A 21756-nucleotide genomic window follows, 5' to 3' on the forward strand; every position below is an offset into this window, starting at 1 on the left:
AACAGAATCCAATATGGTTGTTTGGAATTTTCCATAAACTCACTCACCACCCCCACTGTAAAAGATGTCAAGCCTAGAGAGAATCAAGTAGATCAACTTGCCAACCAATTACCTATATCTGAATTTGTCTTTAAAGTTCGATCCATCATTCCTATACAGCTTCATGTTAGGATCTATTGGAGTATAAATTGGTTTAGCTCCCAAAAAACCAGTCTCACTTAGCAAGTCCAAGGTATATTTTCACTGCGACAGCCAACACTGTACAATCCCAATACCAAGAAAGTACTGCAAAGTACCCAAGTCTTTGATTTGGATTTAGCTTGAAGCCACTACTTAACATCTGCAATCCTGCTCTCGTCACTGCCAGTGATGATGATTTCATCAACATAAACTACAAGAGGTACCACACCTATCTCCTTTTTGCAAGCAAAGGCCGAATGATCATAATAACATTGGATAAAGCCAAATGCAGAAACTACAACACTGGATTTGTCAAACCAGGCTCAAGTACATTGCTTAAGAGCATAAATTGCTTTATGCAACCTACTACTTTGCCATCCTCCTCTTGAGAAACATCCCAGGAGGTTGCTCCATGTATACCTCTTTTAGTAAATATTCATACAAAAAGGCATTCTTCACATTTTATTTGTATTAGGGCCAATCAAAGATTCAAAATTGACTGCCAATGAGATCAACACACAAACAGAATTTAAACGAGCACCAAGAGAGAAGGTTTCAAAATATAGCAACCAATCGAGCCTTAGGCCGTGCCAAGAAGATACTTGATGGTGTTGATCCATCAACACCTAACCAACTCCTTGCCAAGAGGAAGATCCACAAAGTCCCATGTCCCTTGAGTGGTCAAGTCATCCATTTCTACATTCATTGCATGCTTCTTCCTAGGGTTAGCAAGCGCTTCAACATGAGAGGAAGGGACTGAAACAAAGGAAATAGACAAGGCAAAGAATACATAGGACTAGGAGGGTGAAGAACTGAAACATAATGAGCAATAGGACAAATAACTAAGGAACATTGTGTGCATGCTCGAGTAACTTTCTAGTGAGCATGGGAAAATCTAAATCATATTGGGATGGATCCCCAAATTTAGAAGTTAAAACAGTGATGGGTAGAAGAGATGGCTGCATGGTGGTAATGATGTCTACTTTTCCATTATTCATAAACCCTCAATTGTTTCTCTAGGTTTGGATTTGGAAGAGGAGCAAAGGATTTTTCGAGAAGGCTAGTAGAAGGAACCAGAGGATTAGTATGAGGGGGGATCAAAAATCCTAGATGGACTCGAAATAGGTTCATTGAGGGAGGACCCTACACTTTAGAAAAAAGGTGTCCTATCAAAAAAGGAGAAATCCGCACTAACATATTTTGTGCGAGTGTGGGAATCATAACATCTATGACCTTCATAAGTTCTTGGGTATCTAATAAAGACACATTTAATAGCCCAAGGAGAGAACTTGCCCCATCTAGTATGTGGAACATTAAAAAAAACATGTGTGACCAAAGACACCAGGCACGAAAGAAAACATGGATGTTTCTGGTAACATGATGGAGAAGGGAATTTGTCCCCCTAGAACACCAAAGGGCATCCTATTGAGTAAAAAACATGTTGTAAGAAGAGCATCAATCCAAAAGATTTTAGGAATATGCATATGAAGGAGGAGAGATCGTGCTATGTCAAATAAACGCATGTTTTTCCTTTCAGCTACTCCATTCTATTGAGGGGTATGTATACATGATGTCTGATGAATAATACCTTCGGTAGAGCAAAATATTGGAGCTCATTTTGAAACAATTTTAAGTATAGCATCATATCAAAAAATTTGAATACAAATGTCAAACCAAGTTTTCTATTTCTTGGTAGTATTTAAATACATCCAAAAATTCATACCTATATTTTAACAAAAAAATCCAGGTCATACGTGAAAAGTCATCCACAAAGGACACAAAATATTGATGATTAATCAAATTCTTGACTCTACATGGACCCCAAATATCTAAATGAGCAATAGAAAGCAATGATTTACTACGACCCTAAATTCTGGAGGGGAAAAAAAAAAAAAAAAAGTCCTAGCATGCTTTCCCAACTAACATGTAGTACACTCAAAACAAAAAAATATACATGAATATAGGAAAAAAATTATAGTTTTTGAAGGGATGAATGACCCAAACGAGCGTGGCACTGATCAAGAGAAACACCATAAGTAGAAATTCAAGTGGTATGACATGAACCAGATCAACCACCACCATCATCGAAATAGTACAAGCCATCATTCTTAAGCCCTCCAACTTTTTCTGGAGATCCTAAATAACACAATGAGGAGGAAAGAAGCTCACAAAAACAATTATGAGATTTTGTTAATTGTCCAATTGACAATTGGTTCTAGGGCAATTTAGGCACGTATAACAAAGAGGAAAGATGCACGTAAGGAAACGAGAGAATATTCCAAAACCAAAAACTAGTATAACCGAACCATCAGCAAGAGCAACCTCAGTGTTAGTACTGGGTTTCAAGGAGTGAAAGAAATGAGGACTACCGATCATATGGGAGGAGGCAACATAATCAATAACCCAGGGTGAAGGGGATGAAGAAGCAAGAAGCCCGATTGTATCTAAATGGGCCACAATAAGAATGACTTTGGAGTTTCTAAACCATGCGGACAAGATTGTTAAACTCCTCTCGAGACACAGTAGATGATGTACTCAACTCCCCAATAGAGTAGACAAGTGCATTTGAACTTTCAACTATGGAATCACCCTCAGAAAGAGACCTATTAGCCCAAGTTGGTTTCATGTGGAACAGCAGTCAATAATATGGTTTTGCTTCCCATAAATGCAAGAATGGCCAAGACTAGCTCGTCATACTGATACACTACGTCTGCTTTCCAAACCCCATCCTCATCCTCCAACACTTGCTAAGCAAAATTGGAGGTGGTGCTAAACATGGCTAAAAAATTACTTAACTATCATAGGAAGAAGCTTGAGGAGAAGACTGAGAACCATCTTTGGTGATCCGTTGGATTTTGGTATATGCATGATTCATTGACGATATGGATTCACTAGCAAGAATCTGATCACGAACAGGTTGAAGCACAGAACTCAACCTGAGCTAAAACTTGGCAGCCAAAACATCTTAATCATCTCAATGTCAAAATTAATTGGTTGATGGATGTTTAGTTCCTCCCACATGCTCTTCAAAGTGCTATAATACTCCCTAATGGACCTACCTTCCTGATCATATTTCAGGAACTTCTCATATAGGTCAAAAACAGGAGTTTGGCCTTTTACTTGAGAGAAGCTTTCACAAAGAACATTGTACTGCATTAGCTGTTCTACGAAACATCACATTCACAGCAATTTGTGGCTCCATGTATTCCACAACCACATGAGCAATATGCCATTCTTTTTCATCCAATCTTTATAATCCTCAAGGAATCTGGAGATGGAGGAGAATGCAATAGATACTTAGGTTTCCCTTTTGCATTAATATAAACATGCACTGCTTGAGCCACAATAGTTGAAGGATGCAACCAATTTGATGCACGTGATCTGTACATTAACAATATCAGTTGTACAGCTGACACCCTCTGTGGAGGCCATCAAAACCATCCCCTAGGCACTACAATCAGCACACACTTAGTATCAGGAATAAATAACAAAGCAACTTTGGAGAATCAGGCAGCACAAACCAGCACTTCAGAACTTTAAGAGAGCTCTTACACAAAACTTAAGTCACAATCCTACAAAGAATTACTTAAATACACAATAGAAAGCAGATTACAGCAAGCGCGACGCTTAATAAACAACATGCACACAGCAGCTGCAAGAATTATTGTTGGCAGCAATTACAAGCGAGTGCAGAGTCATTGAACACCAATCAAAACCACCAGGAAACTCATACAAGATTGTAAGAAAGCAATCACGAACACCCAGAATTAAAATAGCTTCATCATGCCAACACCAACCAGAACAGCACCAGCAGCATACTCAAAACAGAGCATAACTGTTTCACATCCGCAAACCACCACAAACACACAGCCTCCTACCAAGGATGCCGCACCACCAAACCACAATGAAAAAGGGTCCCTAAATGACTCAAACCAACCAAAAAATCAAATTTGAGAACTAATTAGGGAAAGACAAGGAAAAACACAAAAAAAAAAAAAAAAAAACAGTATGTCCAAAGAAACAGCTCTGACATATCATATTAAGAGGAGATCAATGCCTGATACCATGTTGTAAAGCTAGAGATATAGGAGAAAATAAGAGAAGAAGAGAAGAAATGAAGAAGAAAGCAAAAGAAGAGGCAGGAGTTTTCCTAGAGCCTTACGCACAGCTCCAGGTCTGCCCTACATAAAGTCTTGACAAAAAAACCCCCACTCAAATAAGTAAAAAGTAACAAATTAAGTAGAAGTCCCCAAATCAAAAACCCTCCCAAAAACAAACCTAACTGCTCCCACTTCATAAGTAGTACAAGGTTACAAAATGGTAGATACCTACAAAATAAATTTCCATGGCCTTCCATGACAAACCCTAGCTCCAAATTAGCATCTCATCCACAATTTCAAAAACTGGACCAGACCGGCCGATCCAACCTGGTTGGACAGGAACCAGTTAACTCATCAGTCCAGGCGAAGGACCTGAGGAGAAATTTGGTGAAGCGATGTCAACCCAGTCAGATTCAGATGACTCTGGCCAACTTGGGCAGATCAGCGAGTGACCAGGTTGACCTGATTTTCAATAAAAATAATAATAATAATAATAATAATAATAATAATGATGCTGCAGTTAGCAGCTGCCTGAGATTGAGCCAAGGACGTTTCTTTTGTGAAAGCCCCCCTTACTGCAGCAACCAAACCAGATTTGTTTATATATATATATCACATGCATCTAAAATGTATCAAATATATATAGAATTTATCAAATCTCAAAAAAAAATTCTACCTTAACTCTTGTTTGAAACTTGAAATATTAAAAACCAATTAACTACAAATATGAAAAATCTAAAAGTTTTCATACTTGGTTATAAAAAGTGAAAAAGAAAACAAAATATGTACTAAATACATATGTATGTACATTCATACATACGTACACACGTATATATAATATCACCAGTTCAACCTGCCAGTTTGACAAATCAAACCGACTCGGTGGCTTTACCATGTTGGTAACCGGTCTGGGCTTTAAAACCATGATCTCACCATTCACTTGCAATCCAATTTACTCTTAATAACCATATGCCAAGGTGAATTAGTCTCTAGAGGGGAAAATAACCACCCATCCACCAAGGCAACGTTTTTAGACTCCAAAGTATGAAAACCCAAGCACCCCTAAACTTTAGACCTACCAATAACCTACCAACTCACAAGATGATTTCTTTCCTCACCCACAACAGATCAAAGAAAATCTTTGATAATCCTCTCCAACTTAGCAGCAAACCCCCACAGGAACCATAAACAAAGATAAGAACAAAAGGGAATAGAAGAAAGAAAAACCTAGATTAAAGTAACACAACACACACACACACACAAATACACACCCCCACCGCCACCGCCACCCTACCCATCCCCTCCCAATCTCAAAGAAAAAAGGAGGCTGAAGCACCACTCCACCCATCAAGGTATTTGGAAATCTCAGCAACCACAGGTCCCAAATCCCTCACTAAGCAAGGATTGCCATCTGAAGGAGAATGCCAAGCAAACTCAAAGGCTACTATAAAAACCTGCAACCAGAAGTGTAGCAAAACTAAAAGTCAACTTTAAATTCATGTCAATAGCAGCTAAACCACACTAACCCAAATTAAACTTAAGCCCAAAAACTAACCCTAAGACTTGTCGAATAGTAAGAATATTACAAAAACCCTATCATCAGACAAGAATAAGATAGTATGATCAGCAAATTTCAGATGCAAAACAACCACATCATCCCTCCCTATTGCAATCCCCTTTAACAAAACCCCTGCCAGACGCACTCTCAAAGATCCTCCTAAAACATGCACAACTAAAGTGACGTCTCACTCCCTAAAATTTGAAAACCAAGTCTTGAGTTCCTCAAGAGGCAAAAGAGAATCCATGATCCTTCACAAAGGTTGAAGCACTTCCGCAAAATTGGTCCTAATCACCTTCCAACGCCACTGAAAAGAAAAAAGGAAAAAATGGCTAAATTAACCAATTCAGGCCATGGACTTTGTCCCTGTCCATATTGAACACCACCCACCAAAAGACATCTCGATCCAAACCAATTTAACTCCTGAAATGGGACACCCATCCAAACCCTCATTCATAGGTCAATACACATCTTACTCTGTATAAAGATTTCTATGAAACCCAGATAACTCCTCTAAATATTAAACCTGATTTCTAACAAGTAACAACATCAACTCCAATTCTCTGATCACATTCTTCCTACACCTACCACTAGCTACCCTGGGAAAAAAAGTGCATTACAATTCTGCTGCTTTAAGTTTAGCCCATTTAAATTTTACCTTGTCTCCAACCAATCTCCTCCTTCAACAACTTCCTCCTAGTCATTCTTAAAAGTCACTCTCCTATCTGAAATATCCAATGTATCAATATCACCTGAAATATCCAATGTATCAATATCCTCTACATCATTTATATAGTGCACTTTGTAATCCCCACACAGCTAAAAACCTCCATATTCCAATTCTTCAAGGTTGCCATAAGTACTTACCAATGTTTTAAAATGCAAAGGCGTAAGGTGAGGCGTTTTAACCCTTAAAAGGTGAGGCGTAAGCCTTTTGAGAATTTGTTTTTTACAATAAAATTTGTTAAATAAATTATATATATTTAAAATAAAGTAAAAATTAAGAAAATCACAAATATAATGTAAAAAAGAAAAATAGAGATGTACTTCGAAAAATACTTGTTGGCCATTCAAAAATTGCTAACTTGAATATAACATTAATCATGACAAGAGATAGGTATACCATTACAAAGTTCAAACTATTTTCATGACGTAAAATATAAATCCAGTTATTTTGGAAAGGTTGAGATTCAAGAGTTTTACAAATAAACTTATATTATGACATTCCTTTTGTACAAACATGCAGTTAAAATTTTCTAACCAATTCTAACTTGAAAATCACACACCCAAAATGCGTAAGCTTCAACTAAAAAGGCGCAAAAAGCGTGCTATTTGTAAAAATGTGTCAGCCTCAACATGTAATGCATTAGCCTTTTTGGAATTTGGTATTTTAGATTGAGCCTCAAGGTGTTTTATGCATCCTTTGCCTTGAGGCGAGCCTTGATTGAGCCTTTCAAAACACTGGTAATTACAATCCTCATGAGCCAAAAATAATTGTTTTAAAAACAGGACCAGACTAGCCGGTCTAACCTGGGTCAAGTGGAACTAGTCACCAAGCCGTCCAGTCAGCTCGAAAAACCTGGAAATGATGCGAACTGGACTTGGACCAGCTGACCCAGTCTGAACCAGCCTGACTCGGTCTGAACTGGGGTTGAAAGCGGGTCAACCCACCCCTTTAAAAAAATACATATGCTGGAATGCGGCAGCACCTGGAATTGAACCCAGGTCCACCATGAATATACTCCATGGAGTACCACCATGCCAACCAGGTTCTTATGTTTGTCAATGGAACATTTAATATATTAAAGAGTATCGCATAGTGTGCACACAACTTCAAATATATTTATATTTTGTTTTTTAGACTAAAAATAAATTAGCTTTAAAGAATGGAAAGAATGGCCACAACAATTTCAATATTAGTATTTTTTTTTTTTCTTTACAAAAAGTAAATATAAATTTTTAAGAGTATTTTTATTAAAAAATAAAAGTAGTTCAACCTTCAAATTTTATAGATGGCTGATAAAATTTATATATGTGATTTTTTTTTTTTTGCTTTAACTCACTGATATGTGACTTTAGTCAAACATTTTTGTAGAATTTACATGCAATCAGTGTAATATTATTTTTTGAAAAATATTATTACGTATATTATTTATACATAAACATAGATAAAAAATTAATACATATTATTTTATCATGCTGACATGACTGGTTCGATCACCAGTTTGACCCACTAGTCAGACCAGTCCTGCCCAAGCTGGTGGATTCACCGGGTTGGTCACTGGCCAGTTTTTAAAACCATGCCAAAAACACTAGCACCCTTCACAAGAAATCCTCCAATCTCCTTAACAAAAGAATGAGAAGGATGGAAAACACTTGTTTTCAAAATGAAACTAAATGAGCCCCCATATAACTGTAGATGAATCCATAATGAGAAGGAAATTATCAAAGCGGCCTAAGGAAGACCACATGAGAACATTAAGAAAGACATTCTCTCCATGACCACAGACTAGAATCTGGCATCTAAATAACTATCCACAGAATGGTCCCCTCCAAGAGACCAAGTAAGCATAGCATTAGCCAGAGGAACCCTTATAGACCACACAATCCTATAAAACCATCAGACAACTGCATGCTGGAAGTATCCCAGGGCCTCCTAACTTCTTATGCAGGAACCTGATGACACTGAAATCCCCACATAAAACCAAATTAGGAACACACACTAAATAACTATCTACAGAATAGTCCCCTCCAAGAGACCAAGCATAGCGTTAGCCAGAGGAACCCTTATAGACCACACAATCCTATAAAACCATCAGAACACAGCATGCTGGAAGTATGGAAGTATCCCAGGGCCTCCTAACTTCTTATGCAGGAACCTGATGACATTGAAATCCCCACATAAAACCAAATTAGGAACACAAACTAAAAACGCAAAAAAGTTCCTCACAAAACAAAGATCTAAATCCATAATGAGAAGGCCTGAGTAAATCCTCCTCTGCCCCTTCTCATGAAAAGCTAACAATAAAGGGAGAGTGAAAGAACCAGGAAGATCATCCAATGTAAAAGGCTCACTTAGTATCCCAGACCACAATCTTACCACCAGAAGCCACAGAAGAAGGAATACAATCCCATCCTTGGAACATTCATCTCAAATACTCCTAATCAGACATCTATGAACTAATTGAAGCTTAGTTTCTTGCAGCAAATCACCACCACAAGAAGCTCTCTAATCACTCTAACTGCCCTAACGCTTATTCTTGTTCCCTAAATGCAGAGATTGACAATGTAACAATTAGTGATATCGTAGATCAATAAAAATTCACCTGCACAAATCTTATTCTCAAAGCCCACACTAAAAAAGTAGTAATTTACACCATCCTGTATGGTGTCACAAAATCATCAAAATTCAACTTCTAAACAAACTGCAGATGTAAGATATGCAAACTAAGGTTTACACCAGCCTGTATAAAAAAGGGCAGCCCAGTGCACGAAATCATCAAAATTCAACTTCTAAACAAACTGCAGATGTAAGATATGCAAAGTAAGGTACACATGCAAGCACAGTTTTAACATTACAAATGGAATAAAGTAACTCCATTTCCACGGAAAATGAGATTAACCAAACACAGTTAAACACTTTAAACTTTAAATATGGACAAGCGGCCAACAAGCACATAGACAACAATGAGCTAAATGTATGTAGGCGCAAATGATTTATCAACATATATAAAGCTATTGATACCTTCAAACTCTCTTGCATCATGACATACAGAAGACCAGGTGCTTCCCTCTCTATCAACTCTTTGGTTGCTTCAGGTGTAACATCCCTTGGGGTGAAGCCAGTGCCACCTTAATGAAGAAGTTAAATTTTCAAGGGAGGAAAAAGGTTAGGACAAATTACGTATAAAGAAAGCTCCTAATCCCAATCAAAGAATATTAATAAGCATACCAAGCGTAAGTATGAGATCCATTTTTTCAACGTCACTCCAACTCTTCAACATATCCTTGATTTTGCCCACATCATCAGGAACAACAGCTGTAGCAACTACCCTTGCTCCTCCTAACCTATCTGATGATGAATTTACAACAGAAACAGCCCTTGGACCACTGCAAATTCAAAAGACTCTAAAAATAATTACAATCACTGAAGCATAGAGGCATGAACATTAAAATCACATGCACAATCTAGAACATATATCCAGACAAACAAAAATTTTTTTTTTCAAAATCAAGACTTTGCCAAACAGATGCATACACAATAACATTTTCTTAAAATAAATTTGGGAATTGATATAAATCAGACATGCAGGTTTAAATGAACCAAGTAACCTTCAAATCCATAGCCTATGAACATGATGTTCCTAGTGTAATGGTCTAGGCCCAACTTTAGAAAGGTATTGTCTGCTCTGGCCCATCAGACCTCACAGTTTTGTCCCATAAAAGCGCCTCACAAAGTTAGAACCTTAACCATCTTTATATGACCAAATGTCAAATCTCTAATGCCCTCATCAGTGTAACCCACACCTCTATGTGAAACCTACACCTCTGTCTAGGAGCCACTAACATGTATCTCAGGGTGGTTTTGAAACCAAATGTGATGGTCTCAGGCCAACTCGGGTGAGGTATTGTCCACTCCTGACCAATGAGCCTCATGGTTTTGTCTCATAAAAGACGCCTCACAAGGTTAAATCCTACACCATCCTTATATAGCCAAAATTTCCCTAGTGCACGTCCATTGTGGGAGCATGGCATTCAACAAGATCCTTAATATTGTTGCAGAGTATTCAGCACTTTATCCTTAATATTGTTGCAGAGCATTCAGCACTTTCATGTTCCACTTTAACAAGGAGCAATATCAACTCTGCTCTATTGATCTTGCATCAATGAAGTGACCTTCTTGAAATAATGATTCAAAAAGGTGTATCTAGATGCATAGAGTTTAGAATTGACCTTCATATTGCCCCTTTTCTTGAGAAAGATAGTTCACAAAATAAAATAATTGATTACAAGATATTTCGATTTTTATCCAAGGCTGATAAGATAATATGCTGAATATTTATTGAAATCATTCAGCTCTTACACATCTTACTTTGACAAGAACAACGTAATTCTTTTTTTTAAATTTAGCAAAAACTTGTTTCAAAAGGGTGTATCAAGAATTCCAGATAGAAGATAAAGGATTTCCTTAAGATACTTAGTACATGTGCTACACTTGCTGTAGCTTGGAAAAATTGGTTGGTGCAGAATTCAGGAATTTTAAATCAGTGGACAGTATCTTCTGCTTTCATTTGGAGTAGAGTTATTTTTTGGCTTTTCTTTGGTGCTCATCTTTTGGTTTGTTTCAAGCACAGCAGGCAGGTTGTACAAACTACAAAGAGATTGGAGGGCTATGTTACACTAGCCTCTTTTTTTAGTTTCTTCTCTCCTTGTTTTGTTCGTTGTAAAAGGATCCTCCATCTGTTGTACCCATTCCTTTTTAATAATGATTTTTCTTTATCTAAAAAAAGGTGTGTCCAGATGCTTAAATTTAGAAATGGTTTTCCTACTGTCCTTCTACATAAGGAAGATATTTCACAAAATTATTTGAATGAGAGAACTGTCAATATTTAGCTACTTGTAGTAACAAAATGAGCCGAATTTTTATCAAGTCATTCAGCACCTCCATATCATACTTGGACAAGAACACGAATTCTTCTGTTAACTTAAGCACCACATATAACCTTCTGAACCAACAATTTGAAGAGGGGTGCCTCAATGCATTTAGCTCAAACCAATTAACCATCCAATTCTCCTTTATAAAAACAGATATCCTATAGTTTACAGAAAATTATCTATGTAGAAATAATATATTTGAGAAGATTAATAGAATCACTACACAGTTAAATCAACCGCAATTTTACATCAATGAGCACTAATGACTCAAACCTGATGCTTTTTCAAATCCTAAAACATGGGAAGGGCCTACTGTGACCAATTACTAGAGAAGACATACTAAAAATGCCACAATTGACAGCCAAACTAAACGCATATGCTACTTGAAAATAGTTGGTGTAATCCATTGACACTTTGTTCTCTAGCTTCACACCATAGGGACAGGAAATTAACAATGACAACAGGCTTCCAATAATTTGCCTGCAATGAAATATACCAGAGACATTCTGAAAATATAAAATTTAATCACCTTCCCACAAATTCCATTGGTATAGCAGAGCGTACACCCAGGGAAATATTATGTACATATACACATGATAATGCACATCAACTCTACCACCGTAGAATTCCTAAATGTTTTTCAACAGTTACATACATGCATACATACATGCATATATATAATTATGTATAATTACATACATACATAAACACACACACACATATATACAATTATACACACAAACACACACATATAAATTCAGTAACTTCAGAAGAATCAGGACCTCTACAATATCTTCCAACAGCTGAGTAAATCCTCTAATTTCTATATGCCAACAGATAATAATTGCTCAGTGCTCTGAACACAAGTTTATTCATGGAGTAACCAATCTTTGCTGGAATTAAGTACTCCATTCATTTCTGGATTTCTCCATACCACAAAATGTATCCTCAAATTAAATTACTGACAATATTATCAATCCATTAATAAACGGATATCAGGTATATTTTCCTAAAGAAAATGCGCCTATAACTAATTCCTAACGAAGAATTTGGGAATTACTCTTTTAACTAAAAAATTTCAGGTCCCATTTCACTTCAAACCTTGATTAATCAAGTTAATGAACTGATTCAAATCAATCCAGTACTTGATGGACTCCCTCTCACATATGGGTGTGACATCAATACTTGACCACCAACCTGCCGTGCACCACATGCTCACTGTAGCCCTTAGGCCCACCTGCAGAATGAATAGAAGCAGGGCCTATGCTTCCACATTAAGAGAATTAGTTAAGCCATTCCCAACAAAAGGTACTTTTGGGAGAGTTAGCAGCGCTAACAACCCAACAGAAAATAATGGCTTGCATCAGCAAACATGTGACGTAACACATGCCGAACATTACAACCACTAGACACATAATTGAGCAACATTATGATTAGTCAATCAGGAAATACAAAGGAACCTATCAATTAAGTGCAAAATTGAACATTAAACCGACTACAAACCATTGTGCAAGCTTCAATTTTGCTAAATCGAACATATTATGGCCATAATCCATCTACCATGCACATGGTAGAAGGCCACATAATACTCACACGAGTCTTTTCCATCGATAAAATGGAATGTTCATGATATTTATAATTAATGTAAAACAATTTGAGAGCATTTGTAAACATGTTAGCTATGCATCTCGGCATATGAAGCAAGCACACACATGGGAACAAACACACACATGTATGTTACACATGAGTCGCCAAAAAAAATTTCCATACGTCCAAGTAAAATTTAAGAGACTTAATAAAAATTCCATTTGGACATGAAGCTAAAAGATAGTTGCACATCTCAATAGATGAAGCAAGAATTAAAAGCTCCTGTCTAAACAATAATCCAATAAATTAAACATCAGGTAGCATACCTGCGATCAGGTCCAGCCCCTGATGCAACAGTATCACTCACAGTTAGAATAGCTATTCTGAGTTCAGCAATGCAAGGCACATTGGCAGCTCTTTCTTCAAATGAATTTCCTTGCCTGACAGAAGATGAACCTGATGATAACGAGCATTTGTTCACAGTAGCACTCCTTAAATCAGAAATTATAATGGCTGACACTGAAGTTCCAGCAGAAATTACACCGCCTGCAGCTGGCAACTCCAAGAGTGCATTGGTTGATTTCATACTTAAAAGCCGGCTGCTCATCTGGTGTCCCGTGCTCTCAGCAACAAAACTAAAATCCAGAAGATAAATCATCTTATTTATTATTTCAATCCAGTTGGAAGGACTAATGTTTTATGGCTTAAAATAAACAACTAGCCTTGCTTGAGGAGCTCCAAGGGGCAAGGTCATATGAGAATTCAGTGGAAACCCATTCCTAAAAAGTATTCAGATTCAATGAAACAAAGCAGGCATCCAAATCTTACCCAGGATTTCCTGATCCATCATTGACCTCCCATCTAATAATGGCACGATGGAATTCTGGTCGGACAGGATCTGTCTTTATCGGCTGCAAAAGACAAGCCTGCACTCTGCCATAGATCAGAAGGTAAAGTGTACACCCATCACTTACAGCGCTAATCAACTAATGATCACATTCCTAAAAATGAACAAAATAGAAGCATAACTGAGCATAATTTTTGGAAGTTTATCAACCTTGGAGGGTGTGGGTTTGCCCATCCAGAAATATGGAGGATGGCAGGAACTACAAAGAGATGGAAACAGACTATACAGCTCACAGGATTTCCAGGTAACCCAAATGCAAGAATTTTATCAACTGACTTATTCCCAGCTTGCTTCAAATTGATATGCGCAAATGTCAAAGGCTTCCCTGGTTTCATGAGAACCTAAAAAATCAACCAATGCCTCGTAAAAAAAATAATTCAACAAACATAAAATAATTTAACAAACATACATGCACCAGGCACACACTCAGTGAGAATTAAAGGAAAAAACTTTATCATGGCAATTTGTACCAACTTAAATCTTTATTTATAGAAACAGAAACTTATTCAGAGAGAAAAAATAAAAAGGGAGGACAAAGTCTCCTCTTAAGACAAATTTAAAAAACATGGAAAAGAGAAAAGAGAAAACTTCAAGCCAGTAAAGCTAGCCAATGACGCTTAACATCCAAGGAAGACATTCCTCTCTAAAACAACATAAAAGAAAACCCAATGCAAAGCAGTGAAGCCAATTCTACCCAAAGAAACTGCAAGGACAAAGTGTGTCCGTTAAAAATGCGAGCGTTCCTCTCTGACCAAATGCCACAAAGCACTGCAGTAATAGCACAACTCCACAATCTACTAGCATCCATGCTTCTTCAAAAGGCTGTAAAAGAAGTAAAAATCTTCCAAAGAACTCCGACATACTCAATGCTCTCCAAAGAAGCCAAACAAACATGTTCCATAACCTTCACAGAACAGAGCAATACAAAAATAAGGAGACACACAACCATTACAACACATCATGCAAACTTACAGAAAGCCTTATGGGGCTGCCTAATCCACGACAGAATGTTGGTGTTAATCATGAAGATTGTCAATCAAAGAAATAAATAAATCCTTGACTTTTGAAGGAGCATTAGCTCTCAGTAGATAGGGTTTTTGAAAGAAGATATTTTGCATTATACACAAGTAATGGATGTTCTAGAGAGGCCCAGGGAAGAGAACCAACAGTCTTCAAGGTCAGGGTAATATAGGGATGACGTAAATTGGTGCAAGTTGTCATCCTCCAATAAGAGATTGTTAAATTACATCTCAACCAATGAGAAAGAAATAAATCGTAGGCTCAATAGAATGGTAACACAGGGTCAACGTGAGAGAAGAAAAGAAAACACGTGTCACAAATGACATATAGGGGCACTTGAGCAACTTAGAAAAGGGCAATGGATTGGGACTCCCCTTAACGGACCTGATTCAAGCCCACAAAGCCAAGAATCTCTAGGGCATCCTAGGGTAGGACTAGTAGAGAGACCCACCACATGTCTCCATGACTAGTTCCGAGTATGCACATGGACAGCCAACCCGTGCAAAGGTGCAAGTACATGATAGTTAACAATAAATTTACATTGTACATGCAAGTTCAATATGAGTTGAAACCAATGTTTTAAAAGGCGTTCGTAAGGCGCGCCTTGAAGCATTTTGAGCATAAATCGCCCTAACATGTAACTGGAAAGGCATAAAGCCTCAATGCATACGCCTCAGGGGAGAAGGCGTACGCCTCAGGCAAAAAATCGCACCTTTTACGCCTCATTTGGGAAGGCGTGTGCCTTTCTGGAGCACCTGATTTAAAACATTAAAAAAAAAAACTACTAATGCTTGTTTCCTCAAAACCCCCCTCTCTCGACGAAGCTTCTTTCCTCCAAGCTTTCGTATCTCTCCGACAATTCCTCCAGCTCCTCCTCTCTCTCCGACGACTGCTTCTGACGATTCCTCCAAGCTTCTCGTCTCTCTCCAACGAATCGACGATCCCTTCCAACCTCTGATCTGCCTCTGACGACTCCTTCTAAAGTATCATCTCTCTTCGACGACCCCTTCGGAGCTCTCGTCTCTTTCAAAGCTAGCGTTCGGCTTCGAAGACTCCTCCAGCTATTCTTCTCTCTCCGACGAGTCGATGATCCCTTCCAACCTCTGATTTGCCTCCAACAACCCCTTCCGATGTCTCATATCTCTCCGACGACCCATTTGAACCTCTCGTCTCTCTGCAGCGACCCTCTACAGCCTCTCATCTCTCTCCGCCACCCCCTACAACCTCTCTGCTTTGAGATTTCTTCTCACTTCTCAGTCTAAGGTCTTTGCTCAAACTAATTCAACTATTCAACTCTCACTCTCACCAATGTTGTTCGTAGCAGACTCCATGAGACTCTCTACCACTGTCTCTAAAACTCAAGGTAGCTGCAGCTGGCTTTTGGTTTGTTTCAGTTTTCAATTTTCAAATTTAATTTCCTGCTGCAGCTGCTGATTGCTCCTGTTCAAAAAACAAAAAGTCAAAGGGGCAGAAAAAGATTTTGTTTGGAAATACATAAATGAAGTTGATGGAGAAAAATATTTTAGATGCAAATTTTGTGATCAAACTTGCAGTGGGACTGTCACAAGATTTAAACATCATTTGGCAGGTACAAGGAAGGGAATGAAACCTTGCCCAAAAGCTCCTCAAAACATGAGAGATGAGTGCAAGATTGCTCTTGAAAAATTTCAATATGAAAAGTGTAAAAGAAATGATCTTCTTGAAGAGATTGGGATGGGTCCAAGAGGAGGGACTCAGAGTGCTACGTCTCGATCAGTTGGAGATATTGAGCAGTAGCACAGTGGGACTAGCCTTAATCCTAGGGCTAGAGGTCCAATGGATAAGTTTTCATCTTCACTGACAAAACAATCCACTCTAAACTCAAAATGGAAGAAGGAAGAAAGAAATGAAGTGTGTAGGAAAGTTGATCGTTGTGTGTTCAACAATGCTCTACCATTTAATTTGATGGATGATGTATATTAGCGTGTTATGGTGGATGGTATTGCTAATTACGGGCCAGGTTTCAAGCGTCCATCTATGCAAGAGATGAGGACATGGATCATTAAAGACAAAGTGAAATACATTGATGGCATGTTGAAAGAGCACAAAAAGTTTTGAAAGGAACAGGGATTTTTTATCATGATTGATGGATGGACTAATGGGTGTTCAAGGGTCTTGGTTAATTTCCTTGTGAGTAGTCCTATTGGTACATGGTTTTAAAAATCCATTAATGCTTCCAATTCTATAAAAAAATGGGGACTTGATGCTTAAGCATATGGATGAGATGGTTGAGGAAGTTGGTGAGGAGAATGTTGTGCAGGTGATAACTGATAATGTGAAGAACATGATAAATGGCGGCAAGAAGTTTATGGAAAAGAAGGAGTCCTATTGGACTCCATGTGCTGCACATTGTTTGGATCTCATGTTGGAGGATATTGCAAAATTGAAGATGCATGCAACCACAATCCTAAAGGTTAAGCAAGTTGTGAAATTTATTTATAATCATTCCTATGTACTTGCAATGAAGAGGAAGCACATCCGCCCTACAGTGAGGTGCTTCACTACTGCATTTTCAACACTTCAAAGCATTTACAAACAAAAGCGAGGCCTTCAATCTATGTTCTCTTCGGAGACGTAGTGCACTTCTACATATGCAAAAATGCATGAAGGTATAAGGACTCGCTCAATAGTTTTATTTGACCAACATTTTTGGCCTCACGTGGCTTATGTTATCAAGAGTGTTGTCCCTCTTGTGTGTGTTCTAAGGGAAATTGATTCTGAGGAAAGACCAGCCATGGGGTTTCTCTATGAGTTGATAGATTCAACAAAGGAAAAAATTGCGGCAATTTTTTATAGAAATGCCAAGAAGTATGGACCCATTTGGAGAAAAATAGATGATAGATGGACTCCACAACTTCATCACCCTTTACATGCTGCAAGATACTATATCTAAATCCCCAATTGCATTATAAGGAGAACTTCTCAGATTGTGAAGAAGTGAAGAAAGGACTATTTGAATGCATGGATAGAATGTTGAGATATGAGGAGAGGCTAGCTGTAGACATCCAATTGGATTTGTTTGATAATGCACAAGGGAAATTTGGGACTTAAGTGATTATTAACTCTAGAATGTTGAGAAACCTAGGTAAAAATTAGTTAATTAGTAGTACTCCATCATTGTTTCTAACTTGGAACTTAAACATGTTTTTTTCTTTTGTAGCTGATTGGTGGCAGCATTTTGGGACAAAGACCCCAGAATTGACGAAGTTTGCTATTCGTTTTCTTAGCCTAACATGTAGTGCTAGTGGATTTGAGAAGAATTGGAGCGCATTTGAGCAGGTTCTTAGTTAAGACAAATGCCATGTTATTATCGTTTCACTCAAATATAAAAATATCTTCTAATATCCGAAAATTTAAATCGCTTAAGCTCAATTGTAGATTCATGTGAAAAAGAAGAATAGATTAGAGCACAAGAGATTGAATGCTCTAGTTTACGTCAAGTACAACGCCAAACTAAGGAAGAGAGCTTTAAGAAGAATACAAAATTTTGATCCAATATTGGTGTCGAAAGTAGCTTCAGATGATTAATGGATCACTGAGAAGGAAGAACATATCCTCCCAAAAGATACTTCTGGGTCTAATGCTCCTAGAAGTTGATGCTATTAGAGCTTTGCCCATGGTAGGTTTTGAAGGAGATGATACTCAAGCAACATAAGCTTTTGCTAGCTCGCATTCTATACTTCCTGGCAAAAGGAAGATTAGTGATTATTGTGAGAGCTTGGCTACATACATATCAATAGTCAGCTTTGAATCTACTAATTTATAATTCTCCATTTCTCCTAACTCCTAACCTATAGCTTTATTGAATATCTAGGCACTCAAGACAAAGGCAAGAGGCCAACATTGGTCACAATTGAGGAAGACAATGAGGTTGAAGTGGGAGAGGGGGAATTTATAAGTGGAAGAACTCCTATTATAGATGATTTTGATGAAGATGAGGATTTTAATGAAGATCTTGATAGTTCCCCCTAAACTTTGTTGATTTAGATTTAGATTTTTATAAATTAGAATCTTGGATGATGAGACATAGTGATGCTTTAATTTGGCTTTTTCTCTTCTTTTTGTAATGTTATGGCTCGTGCTTATTTTTTAACATGTATTGTTTATGTTTGTTAGCTAAAATAGGCCTATATTAATTATTTAAAAAAATACAATCCCAAAATGCTTACGCATCAACGCCTTAAGGCTTATGCCTCGCCTCACAAAGGGTAAAACGTCTCCCCTTACGCCTTCGCCTTTTAAAACATTGGTTGAAACAATGGTAATTTCACACATTTACACATCCCAAATATGTTAAGCAAAAGAAAAAGAGAAATAGAAGGTGAATGGCACATTGAATCATGTAGAGCAAATTCCAATTAGGTGACAGGAGTTAATTCTGTTAGTGTTGGGATTTAGGTCTGTTAAAGGTTATTTATGTCTTTTGGTATTATTATTTTGTTAGTATGTTAATTAGAGAGAGTTAGTAAGGGTATTATTGTCATTAGAATGTATTTGATTTGCGTTATAAATAGAGGGAGACCTATCTTCAAGTTAAGTCATTCATTTTAATCAAAATCTCAACATGGTATCAAAGCGTGATCCAACCTACACCCTATCATAGACAATCGTCGCCAGAAAACACCATCACGTCGCCGCCCTTCTCAAATCCACCTCCATCCTTCATAATTTCACAAAACCAACCATATACCAAAAAATAGAACCCTCTGAAGTCTACCCCCACAAAACCCCATCGCCGACAACAACCCCACGTGCCACCATGCAACAGCCAACTGCCTATAGTGCCGACCCCATGCGCCGGCACATGAGAGAGTTTCGGATTACCTTTTTATTTATTTTTTTCCTTTACAATGTTCTAATTCCTTCTCTAGACCATATTATCAAGTTGTTGGCCATGTTTTTTGCTCAAATATCCTACCTTTTTCGACCATGCACTCATGGAAATCCGTTAGTCTTTGCTCAGTGTTCGTAAAGGCTTCTTTGTGAGTTTCTTGGAGCATTGGCAGTGTTCGTATGTTGAGTTGTGAGGTTGTGGCAGTGCTATATCAATTTGTATGTTCTTTACCTCGTCCATGATTGTGTCAGTGCTTCACATTGTTTGTAATGGTCTCGATTAGTTTTTATTGTTCTTCTTGTTTGACATTGGTGTAGCTGCGAGTTTGTGAGTGATGGGATGGAGTATATGAACCCCAAAAACATGTTTCCCTCATTGCTCCCAAAGATAACAACTCAAAAGTTGGATGTAAAGAATTATGTTCAATGGTCTAAAGCCGTTTAGGTTTATTCAGCAAAATTAGGAAAATCTGACCACTTGCTGCAATCTGATCCTTTTGATGAGAAGATAAAAGAAGTGTGGATTCAAGAACATTCCTTGATTGTTCCTCTTGTGGAATTTGACCGAGCCACAAATTGCACAGATGTGCATGCATCTAGATACATGCATGGAGATTCGGGATTATGCCAAGCTTCTATACTCTAGTAACATTACACTTATGTATGATTTATCCCAGGAGTATTTTCAGTTACAACTTACAACAAGGAGATAGGAGCATTGCAGATTATTTTCAAGAGATGAAACATACTCATGAGGAGCTTAACGTCGTGCAACCTATAACTACCAACGTTCGTGAGATGCAGAAGCAAAGGGAGCAAATGACAATTCTTCAGATCTAGCAGGCTTAAGCCCTGAGTTTGAGGCAGTCCAATCCCAAATACTTAGTAGTATAGAGTTGTCATTATTTGCCGACGTTTATTCTCATGTCCTTCATGCTTCCTTTAGCGCACATTCTCCAGCTCTGGCATCTGGCTCTGAGAGGACAGCCTTTGCTACACAAGGTGATTCTAGTTCTTTATCAAAAAACCACAGAAGTTAACAAGGTGATTCAAGCGGTTGTGGTGGTAGAGATAGACGAGGTCGAGGCACTAATTGACGTGCACTCATTGTTGTTGAGCCAATCATACTATTGAGTAGTGTTGGGAACTCCGGGGTAGACCTACAAGCATTGCCAATGTAGCCACCACCGACTTCACACCTTTTGGGGCAGCCAATGCAGCCACCACCAACTCCACACCTTTGGGACCAAGTGGGGACAAACATATTGTATCCAAGCCAAGGAAGAGTATTCCAAGAGCTTCTCTTCCCATTGCATCTCTTGCCCAAACAGGTAGTCCCACAGTATGCCTATCATCCAATACTTCTCGTCCTAGTCCTTGGGTTATAGACTCCGCAGCCACTAATCATATCACAAGTATACCTAATTTCTTCTCTACTCTTTAGTATTTTGCAAATTTACCTCGTGTCACTCTTGCCAATGGATCCACCACTGCAGTCAAGGGGACTGAGACTGTAAATCTCACTTCTTCTATATCTCTTCCTTTCCTTTTGTGTATTCCTAAGTTTCCTTTCAATCTTATATCCGTTGGCAAGATTACTAAATCCATGAATTGTTCGGTAACATTTTTCCCTGATTCTGTGGTTATTAAGGATTTGAAGACAAGGAAGATGATTCGCGGAGGGCGTGAAGCTGGAGGACTTATCACTCTGAGTCGCGTGTCTCCTTCTACCACCTACACTGTTGCTGCAACACCTCTCCAAATTCATTGTCACTTTGGTCATCCTTCACTTAAAAAGTTGAAACGTCTTGATCCTTATTTGAGTTTTGTGTCTAGTCTTGATTGTAAGTCTTGTCAGTTGGGAAAGCAACATCGTG

The 21756-nt window shown here is 38.1% G+C and overlaps 1 protein-coding gene across 2 annotated transcripts in view; it reads right to left on the reverse strand.

Moving 5' to 3' along the window:
* The window catches only part of LOC131147833 (molybdopterin biosynthesis protein CNX1), a 45892-nt gene that overhangs the window by 3048 nt on the left and 21088 nt on the right, over nucleotides 1-21756 (reverse strand). For both annotated transcript variants that reach the window (XM_058097437.1, XM_058097438.1), the window contains 5 exons: nucleotides 14138-14328; nucleotides 13909-14013; nucleotides 13407-13715; nucleotides 9791-9948; nucleotides 9584-9690 (listed from right to left, as the gene is read on the reverse strand). In XM_058097437.1, the coding sequence (XP_057953420.1) occupies nucleotides 9584-9690; nucleotides 9791-9948; nucleotides 13407-13715; nucleotides 13909-14013; nucleotides 14138-14328 (870 nt within the window). The remainder of the gene's footprint in view (nucleotides 1-9583; nucleotides 9691-9790; nucleotides 9949-13406; nucleotides 13716-13908; nucleotides 14014-14137; nucleotides 14329-21756) is intronic.

This window comes from Malania oleifera, chromosome 2 (genome assembly GCF_029873635.1).
Source record: "Malania oleifera isolate guangnan ecotype guangnan chromosome 2, ASM2987363v1, whole genome shotgun sequence".
Taxonomy (NCBI): Eukaryota; Viridiplantae; Streptophyta; class Magnoliopsida; order Santalales; family Ximeniaceae; genus Malania; species Malania oleifera.